Source organism: Echinops telfairi, unplaced genomic scaffold (genome assembly GCF_000313985.2).
Source record: "Echinops telfairi isolate 266 unplaced genomic scaffold, ASM31398v2 ScPeMD7_27;HRSCAF=92, whole genome shotgun sequence".
Lineage (NCBI taxonomy): Eukaryota > Metazoa > Chordata > Mammalia > Afrosoricida > Tenrecidae > Echinops > Echinops telfairi.
This window is the reverse complement of record NW_022103924.1, coordinates 1,446,075-1,457,123: the sequence shown is the minus strand read 5'-3', so window position 1 is coordinate 1,457,123 and position 11,049 is coordinate 1,446,075. Positions and strand designations below refer to the sequence as shown.

At 38.9% G+C, this 11,049-nt stretch overlaps 1 protein-coding gene across 1 annotated transcript in view; it reads right to left on the bottom strand.

Annotated features, from left to right (window-relative positions):
• The window catches only part of SLC35D2 (solute carrier family 35 member D2), an 89,688-nt gene that overhangs the window by 57,841 nt on the left and 20,798 nt on the right, over positions 1-11,049 (bottom strand). The window contains 1 exon segment of the mRNA XM_045289435.1: positions 5,471-5,557. Coding sequence (XP_045145370.1) covers positions 5,471-5,557 — 87 coding nt within the window.

The following is an 11,049-nucleotide window of genomic DNA, read 5'->3' as shown; positions in this document are numbered from 1 at the left end:
GTAGGAAGTCAATCTTGCAAGCTGAAGCAGGAAACTGCTAAGGCAGCTGCACCCGATGCAACCATCACAAAACAAGAGACCCGAGAACTAGAAAGCCAAGGCTTCACCACCCATTTATCCCTCCGCCTTTCAACCAGCACCACATGTGATTATTGGCCAGGCTGGCACAATTAACTAACTCAAATATGTTCAGAGAAGAGAAGTTACCTGATTTTAAAATATCAAATACAATGACTATTGTCTAATTGGCCTACCTCTAAAGGAATGGAATCCTACCCCACAGTGAAAAAATGGTTAAGGATACATCACACAGCGATGACACTTGGATGAAAGTGAAGGATGTTGCAAGTGAGGATGCCAATCAAGAAACAGTATGGAACTATCATGGCCAATAGTTTCATTGTTCTTGCCAGGTATTATTTAATATTTTTATTAATATTTTAAAACTCTTTCATATGACAATCTAGTTTTGTCAACCTTTTTGAATGTTCTTTTTAAGCATTAACTTATCAAATAATCCACCACCTTTCAGTTTATCTTTTTTTATACTTAAAATGGTCATTAAGGCAGTGAACTGTTTGGTAAATTATTTGAATCCCATCACTGCTTGAGTCTGAAGCTGCAATAACTGAATTTTCTAGAATCCACACACATTCATGCATTTTCCCTGAGATCAACTACTGGGCAGTGACATGGAAAATCAGAGTGGGAAGGAGGGATGTGAGAGGGGGACGCTGGACAGTAATGGAACACTTCTGACCTACCCCCTACGTAGTATATTTCTCTAAAGAAAGGATATGGACCGGATCTATTGGAAATGGAAACCCTGGCTAGTTTGGAGAGGTTAGGATGTGGGTGGCATATGGTCCATGTGCGAGCTGTAGAAGGCCCATGAAATGATGAGCAAAACATCTGTAGATATGCAAGGGGGAAGGGCTTCAAAACGTTTATGGAAAATGAAAGATATAACATTTTTCTATAAACTTTTAAAAGCATCGTCCTATACACTTTTCTGAACAAAGGAAAAGATTTGTATCTTTTACTGCAATGTCATAAGGTTTATGCCCCTTTCCAAAAAAAGTTATACCAGGCTCCTATTTCAAGTCACTTTTTTTGTTGTAAAAGCCTAGTATGAGAAAATATTGAGCAAGGTCAAACAATGAACCAGTAGCACTGGAATTCGGCTTACTGAATGCAGGGCTCCTATATTACTTTCTGATTTTGAGAAAAATATTATTCAGAATACACTGAAGACAGAAAAATGTAAGACCTAGTCATTCATAAAGCAAAGCCTTTTCATAAAGCCACACAGTACCTCAGAACTTCTTAACCGATATAATGTCGCTGTAGTTAGCGTCTGCAAAGTCAGTGCCAGCTCATAGCAATCACTGGTGCGATGCAACAAAACACTACCGAGTCCCGTGTCATCCGCCCAATTGTTCTCATGCTGCAGCCCATTATTCCAGCCACTCTGTCCATCCATGTCATCGGGAGGCCGCCTCGTCTGTACTTTATCAAGCATGGTGTTCTTTTCCAGAGCTAGTCTTTCCTGATAACATGTCCAAAGTATGGGAGACTAATTCTCACCATCCTTGCTTCTAAGAAGCATTCTGGTTGATTGGTTTGTTCTGTGGGCAGTCCACAGTACTTTCAATAGTCTTCGCCAGCACAATTGAAATTCATCAAATTTCCTTTGGTCTTCCTTATTCAATGTCCAACTTTCACATGCACGTGAGGCGATTGAAAATACCATGGCTTGGGTCAGACACACCTTAATCTCAGAGTAACAACCTTGCTTTTCAACACTTCACAGAGGTCTTGTGCAGCGACTGCTTCTTCCATGAGAATGGATTGAGGATCCAAGCAACATTAAGTCAATGACAAATTTTACCTCTTCATCACTTATCATGATGCTATGTGTTGGTCCAGTTGTGAGTATTTTGATTTTCTTTATATTGAGTTGTAATCTATACTAAAGGCTGCAACCCTTGATGTTCATCAGCAAGTGCTTCAGGTCCTCCTTACCTGCAGCAAGCAAAGTTGTGTCGAAAGTTGTGAATAGAGCTTTCCAATCCTGATGCTGCATTTTTCCTCAGACAGTCCAACCTCTCAGATTTGCTGAGCAGATAGAATGAGGAATATGGTGAGAGGATGCAACCCTGATGCAGACTTTCCCTGATTTAAATGACAGTGTTCCCTTGTTTTATTCAAATAACTGCCTCTTGGTCCATCAACAAGTTCTGCACGACCACACTGACGTGTGCTGGGGTTCCTATTCTTCTCAAAGCTATCTGAATCCAGCTTGAATTTCTGGCAGCTCCATGTCCATGTACTGCTGCCACCATTGAACAATCTTCAGCAAAACTTTCCTTGCATTTGATATTGTTCTGTAGTTTGCACATTCTGCTGGATCACCTTTTAGGGGGATGAGTACAAATATAGATCTCTTTCAGCTGGGTGGCCAGGTGGCTAATTTTCAAATTTCCTGGCATAGGTGACGGTGTTGCTTTGAGTGCGTCATCAGCTGGTTGAAACATTTCCATTGGTATTCTGTCAATTCCTGGAGCCTTGTTTTTTGCTGACGCCTTCAGTGTAGCTTGGACCTCTTCTGTCAGTGCCACTGAATCCTGATCATGTGATACCTCTTGAAATGGTTGAATGCTGACTCGTTCTTTTTGGTACAGTGACTCTGTGTATTGCTTCCACCTTCTTTGGATGCTTCCTACAATGTTCAGGGTTTTGCTCATAGACTCTTACAATAGTGCAACTCAAGGCTTGACCTATTTCCTCCGTTCTTTCAGCTCGAGATCTGCTGAGTGTGTTCTTCCTTTGTCTAACTCATGTCTCTGCACATTTCATTATAATACTTTACTTTGTCTTATCAAGCTGTCCTTTGAAATTTTCTGTTCAGCTCATTTATTTCATTTTCCTTACATTTGCTCTAGATATTCTGTGATAAAGAGCATGTTTCAAAATTTTGTCTGACATCCACTTTCATTTTTCCTTTCTTTCCTGTCTATTTCGTGACCTTTTTCTTTCTTCCTGTTTGAGGTTCTTAATATCATCCCACAGCTCATCGGGTCTTCTGTCATTGGTATTCAATGTGTCAAATCTACTCTTAAGATGTTCTTGAAATTCAAGTGGGATATATTCAAGGATGTATTTTGGCTCTTATGGATTTGTTTCCATTTTCTTTAACCTCAACTTGAACTTATATATGAGCAATTTATGCTCTGTTCCACAGTCAACCCATGACCTCATTTTGGCTGTTGATATTGAGTTTCTCTGCTGTCTCCTCCCACAAATGTAGTCATTTTGATATCTGTGTATTCTTATCTGGAGAAGTCCATGTGCATAGATAATCACCATTTATGCTGTTGTGAAAAGGTCATTGCAATGAAAGAAGTTGTTAGTCTTGCAAAACATGTAACTCAAGAAAGTAGATATAAAAAAAGAGAATAACAGAGCTAGGTCATTCCGCTTTATTAGTTAACATTCTGATAAACAACCTATAAATGGCCAAGTCGTGACACAGCTAGTGATAATAATAATTTCAGTGGTCCTAAGCCTTAAAAAATAGTTGTCCCTATTCATATATATAATTCAACAATAGTGACTCTTGTTTCAAAAAATTGCAAGTTATTTGTGGTCATCTATTCAAATACTAGATAAATTAACTTCAAACTTTCATAGGGGTATTCTCATAATGAATGGAAAGAGTGGTGGTCTACCCATCCAGACCACACCTGTTCTTGTAAATTAACTTTTGTTGGAATACATACACATACAAAAGAACTGGGAACATAGTTGTATTAGTCTAGGTACTTTGGAGAAACAAATCCACAGCAACTCATGTATAAGAGAGAGTTTTATGCAAAGAACATGTGCATCACGAAAACATCCCAACCCAATGCTGCCCAAACCCACAAGTCCAACATTAACCCATACCCAACACCAGTCCACAAAGTCCTTCACCTCACAAAACAGAGGCAATGATGCCGACTGCAGGAGGAAAGCTGAGTCAGTGAACGAACCAGCATCTCAGCACTAGCAGGGGTCTCCACACGGCTGCTCCAGCACCCAGGGCTGCATTGGGATAGGTCCATGTAGCTTCTCCTTGGGGATGTCTTGTAGGAAGTCAATCTTGCAAGCTGAAGCAGGGAACTGCTAAGGCAGCTGCACCCGGTGCAACCATCACAAAGCAAGAGACCCGAGAACTAGAAAGGCTAGGCTTCACCACCCATTTATCCCTCCGCCTTTCAACCAGCACCACATGTGATTATCGGCCAGGCTGGCACAATTAACTAACTCAATAGTCATACATTTCTAGACCAAAATTTAAAAAGACACAGACAACGAAAGCAAAACAATGGTGGCCAGAAGTCAGGATTAGGTGTCTTTAAAGTTCTGAAAGTAAACAATTACCAAATTGAAATTCTGTTGTTATTGTTAGTTGATTTTGACTCAAGGCAATTCCGTGTGTTACAGAGCACAACTATTCCGTGTGGTTTTCTTGGCTTAATCTTTAAGGAAACAGTGTCAGAGCTTTCCCCCATTGCCAGAACTTTCTTCCAAGGCATGGCTGGGTGGGCTTGAACCAGCAACCTTTACTTTAGCAACCAAATGAAAACATTTGTGCCTCCTAGATCCAGATAGCCACCTTTCAAAAACACAGAAGCCTATGTTTTAGAAAGCTGTGTTTTTGTGCAACAGAATCTACACCACAGATACTTTCTAAGTACATATTTTATTTTGCCAGTCCCAAACTGAAACAGCCCAATGTATCATCAAAAGTAAAACAGATCAATGAGCTTTGGTATAGTCATAAAATAAAAATAATACAGCCACACACGATAACATGAGTCTTTGCACACTATGTGAGAGAAGGAAGGTATGAAAGAATAAGGTTGATTCCTTTTATTTATTAAAAGTTCAAAGGTAGGCAAAACTAAACCGGAGCTGAATACCAATTTAGAAAAATTGCAAGGCAAGTAAGAAAACTATTATTGTAAAAGTCAGAAAAGCAGATAAAGAGGGCTTTGTGATCTTATTTCATGGTCTAGGCAATGAAGGGTTATAAGGATAAATATTCATCCAGGTGTACATATATATTTGTCCTTTTTCTAAATATATATTATAATTCACAAGTCTAAAATGTTTTTAAATTACACTAAATCATAAAATATATGCAAGCCAGCACAAAACATATGGCAGCACTGAATAGTTATCACAGGGACAGTCTGGTCCACAAAGAAGCAGAGATAGTTTGCCAATTCCTGGTTTAGAACTTTGTCTTTTCAGAAGGCACATAGAACTGATTCAATACAAGTAAATAATAGAAAATCTGTATTAAGATGTTCAAACCTAGTGCAAATAAGGACAATATGTATGTACTTTACTAGAAATCAATTTATAATTCCAAAGTATTTTCCCATATTTCATCACAGCTACATGTACTTTTATGACATACCTTTACAGGGATTTTCTTGTCAAAATCTGGAAAATGAATGATCTTATTTAGCTTGGACACATACAGTATCATTATGGTAGCCGCCATCTAAAGGAAGAGGGAGAGAGAAGCTTTAGCTAAAAGCCTGGAAAGATTGCTTCTGATAAAAACATCAGAGGGACAAACAGTCATCAAAAACAGATATAGAAAACTCATTTTCTAGATTCCATGAAAAATAACTGGTTTTGGACTATCAAAATTAATTTATTTGCACTACATGGACTCCGTAAGAATTTACAGTCCAATGGAGTCATCAAATAAACTCACATATGCACATTTTCTCAACGCTTTGAGAAAATCAGAGAAAGGGAATGCTGCCCAAGAGAATGACCAGGCAGAGCAAACAGTTGGTGAGGTCATGGGTCCCGGGCATCCTGCCCATCGATGCAGCACATGGCCGCCCATTCCATGAGGACCTTCCCCCACCCCACCCCACAAAGTGTGGGTGGGATGGAGACCAACAACATCAAAAGAAACTTCACACATAAAAAATATATATTTCTTTAAATTCCTATTTTGTGAACTTCTTGTTCCTTTTCTTAACCCGTCTTTTTCTTACTAACTGGCCAATGTTTATACATACACTTTAGAAATTATTGCTTAGAAAGTGAAACCTGTTGCAAACATTTTTCTCAAGGTGGGTTTTTACATAGTTAAAAATGAGAACAATATATTCACTATAAATTTAGACGTCTCATTCCCACACTGGTCCTTGACTATTCCACTTCTACCTCCTCACCGGTTACTATGTTCATCATTTCTTGTATGTCCTTCCAGTAAATAAGATTTTTAGAAGTCTAATATTTCCATAACACTAAATCAAGTTATGAAGGTAGATTTCAAAAAAGAATTAATTTTTCTATTATATCTAGTCTGCACTACCAAAAAGAGTCTCAATCTATCCTATTAATCTGGAGTAAATCAAATATATTACAAATATTCCACATTATATTACTATGGAATAAAAAGTTTAAAATGTCATCTCCCTATGCAAATCTTAGAAGTTACTCAATTTCACCATATTAGGCAAGAATTTGTTTAATATTCTCTCAACATAATTATAATCCCAAACTTTACTCCTAATGAGTTTACAAAATAAATGCTTAAGATATATTTAAATTACCCAAGCCCAGCCTCAATTAAAATTGTATTCTGTATTTATACCTTACCTTATAAATACATGCCTAAGGAACAATACTGTGTTTACTTAAAGCATTCAATAATTCAGACTTTTAAAATTAGATCTAACTAATTAGTAGGTCTCTTCTCCCACACTAATTGTCAATTGGACAACCTTCCTTTGAAGACAAATCAGTGAGTGGCATGAATGTGCTTGCCTTGGTGAGTACAAATGGCACATCATCACATAATCACTGTGACCTCTTAAAAGGGTCTTTTCTATATATATTGTCATGGAAATTTCCAGATAATATATTTTTTACCGTAAGACAGCGGTTCTCAAGCTGTGGGTCACGACCCCTCTGGGGGGTCAAATGATCCTTTCACAGGGGTCGCCTAAGACCATCGGAAAGCACATAAATATTTCACAATACATAATTGTATATTGTTTTGTGATTAATCACTATGCTTTAATAATGTTTATGTTCAATTTGTAACAATGAAAATACATCCTGCATATCAGATATTTGCATGACGATTCATAGCAGTAACAAAATTACAATTATGAAGTAGCAATGAACATAATTTTATGGTTGGGGGTCACCACAACATGAGGAACTGTACTGAAGGGTCTCGGCATTAGGAAGGTTGAGGACCACTACCTTGTGGGAATATATTGTCTTCTTGCTATGATAGTTTACTTCCTAAAAGGGCATTGCAAAATGTTACTTAGAAGCAAAACATTTCACCTGCATATGGGTTTATTTTTAAGTTAGCTAGAATTACTCTTTGCAGACCTCATGCGGAGCATGCCATAAACTGCGAGAACTAAAAACAACATTCAAGTGTCGAGTTGCAGTACTTCAAGATTCTGTGGGGAAAATACTGAGTGACGAAGCAAACATCAAAAGAAGATGAAAAGAATCGTCACTGGACCAAAAAGAACTAGCTGCCATTCCACTGTTTGAAGAGGTAGCATGTGAGCAAGAACCAATGTTGAAAGAAGAAGTTCTAGTTGCACTGAAAGCATTAGCCAAAAACAAGGGTCCAGGAATTGATGGAATATCAAGTGAATTGTTTCAACAAACTGATGAAGCACTGGACGCACACACATGTCTATGCCAACACATTTGGAAGACAACTACTTAGCCAACTGACTGGAAGAGATCCATATTTGTAACCATTCCAAAGAAAGATGACCCAATAGAATGCGCAAACGATAGAAGAATATCATTAATCTCGCGTGCAAATAAAATGTTGCTGAGGACCGTCCAACAATGGTTGCAGCAGGACATTGACAGGCAGCTGCCAGAGGTTCAGGCTGGATTAGGAAGAGGTCATGGAACAAGGAATGTCATTGCTGATGTCAGATGGATCTTGGCTGAAAGCACAGAATGCCAGAAAGATGTTTGCTTGTGTTTCATTGACATACAAATATATTCGATTGTTGAACCATAATAAACCTGTGGAGAACCGTCCACCACACTTCATTGTGCTCACGTGGACCTTGTGCCTGGGTCAAGAGGCAAGTGAGCAAACAGAACAAGGGAATACTACATGGTTTAAACAGAAAAGGTGTGTGGCAGGGCTATAGCTTCTCCCCATACTTATTCAATCTGTATGCTAAGCCAATCACCAGAGAAACAGAATTATATGAAGAAGAACGTGGCGGCATCGGGATCAGAGGAAGGCTGATTAACCTTCATCCTTGCTTACTTTAAGTAAGGAGTGGTGCTCACTGCAAGGACTCACAGACAACAGGGCAAAGGAGCCCCTGAAATGAATATCACTTCCAGATCACAGGAGGTTCAATGTAAAGATAAGCAGGCACAAATTTAGAGAGCAGCAGCATCGGCCAATTAGAATCTGAGCCTTGGTCATCCCTGGTCTGCGAATCAAGGAGCAAGCTGGAAGGGAGGTGCAGCGGAGCAACAGGATTAGAATTCTAAGGGTGCAGACCGGAATTAGGGAACATAATAATATAATTGCTTTGACTCCACACCCAGACCAAAAGACCCCCCATGGATCCCCCATCCGGGGATCCCCAATAGCCCAAAAGCGGGGCCATCACAGTCAACAGGGCATCAGGTTTGCCATTGCCTCGTGCACCTGTGAAATTTGGACATTCAATAAGGAAGAATGAAAAGGACTCCGTGTCTTTGAATGTGGTGCTGGAGAAGAACATGGAAAGCACTATGGACTGCTCCAAGGACAAACAAGTCCATCTGGGAGGAAGTGTGGCCAACGTGCTCCTTGACGGCAAGGATGGTGAAACATCGTCTTACATACTTTGGACATATTGTCAGGAAAGACCAGTCCCTGGAGAAGGACATCATGCTTGGTAAAGGGGAGGGGCAGTGAAAAAGAGGAAGACCTTCACTGAGATGGATTGACACAGTGGTGTCAATGGGCTCAGGCATAGGAACAATTGTGAGGATGGTGCAGGACCGGGTAGTGTTCCGTTTTGTCGTGACTAGGGTCTCTGCGGGTCAGAACTGGCTGGATGCCACCCAACAATACCAGTCCTTCATACTGTGCTCCAGTTCTGATTGTACGACCAACGTACAAAAGAATAAAAAGAACTAAGTTTGAAGTACATTATTCTATGTGCAACTTTCTCGCTGATCTATGGCTGAGTTTAACAGCCAAAGACCACAGAAAAATCAGCGCACCTACTCCTCACTTATGGAATGGTTAAGTTCCAAATATCATGTCATTTATGCAAAAAGCAACATTATACAGGAATGGAAGATGACTACACCAGTACATAACTGCCAGATTACATAAATACATAACTGCCAAAACCACTACGCATCATGGTGCAACATAACAATAACCATCACAGCCAGCACTTCGTCTCAGGGTTCATTACTGTCAGACAAACTGTGCTAATGCACTAGTTAGATAGTAGATTTTTTACTATCATCATAATTGTGAGATGTTAGATGAGATAGTTGATAAGAGAAGAGTGGGTGTCGTCTTTATTAGATCCAGAGAGTTCAATTCAGCACAACAACAACAACAAAAATTCAGCACAACAATGAGGAAACTTTACTGCAGCTAGATGAAAATTAAATATTTGGATTGCCTTCATAAAGAGTTTATTAAGTTTTCTACACTGAATTATATATTTTACCATGACACCTACACCTTACTATTTTTATATAATTCTCAGAATATGACATTAAAAGATCAAAATATTTAGCAAATGTTCTTATAATGATAATAAAAAATCACATTTAAAAAATAATATGCAAATGCTCTGGTGATGTATTCGTAATATTTTTATAATAATATTTTCCCCTTTTAATTATCCTTTAAAATCAGCATTTGAAGACTATGCACCCTGTCACTGTAAAAAACATGTCAATGATAGCCTCTTCCAAATTCACAATTAAAATGTAGTTAACTGATAAAAGTATCTTAATTTTAAACTTTTCTACTTTAAGTGTAAGGAAATAAAAAACAAAAAAAATCTCTTACACCTGTCATTGTAAACCAGCAACAAATATCCAGAAGACTAAACAGATCACACACTAACATTAATGGGAAATTTCAGAAAGTCAAATGGCCTTAGTTTAAAAGAATATCCAAATTCATTCTTACTCTATGAGCTAAAATAGGAAACTACTGTAAATAAACTGCAAATATTTCTTCTGTTTTGTCCCCACATATTTTGCAAAATTTGAATTAGTCGCCAGCATTTGCAAATTGGGAGATTTGATGTAATGTTTTGGATTTCCTCCTTGTGTTGAAAAAAAATCTCTCTCCATTCCTTTTCCTATCAGGCAACAATGCCTTTAACTACATGTCAAGCACATCGGGCAAGTGGGGCAAGTATTCACCCCAGTCCTGCCCTACCCTCATCAATCCTTTCATTTGTTACCCACAGGCCATGGAGGCTTTGAGGCTTGTGGCCTCTTGCTTCAAAGCACTTACATCCAATTGTTGTTAGCTGCCCTGGGCTTGAGCACTGATTCACAGGACTCTCGTGCAATGTGAGGTCAGACCTCTGTGACCTATAGGGTTTGCACTAGCTGATTCCCTGAAGTAGACAGGCAAGCATTTCTTCCTAGTCTCTTTTAGCCCAGAAGCTCCAATGAAACCTGCTTTGTACCACAGGTGACCCACAAGCCTCCACTGGCAAACAGGTAGTAGTCGCACTTGAGGTGCATTGACTGAGAGTCAGACCCAGATGCCCACCCCCCTCCCCACCAAGGAAGGTGAGAATTCTACTACTGAACCACTACTGATCTCTAGAGTCAACTAAAGATCTCAAATCTTAAATAAGTCACTTCTCTCCCTCTCATGATTATGGCTTAATTATCTACCCCAATTTTTTTTTTGAATCCTAACCTTTATTCTTGTGGATATAATCTGATTTAGAAAAAAGTTTTCTTGGTTACATTAATGATGTCATA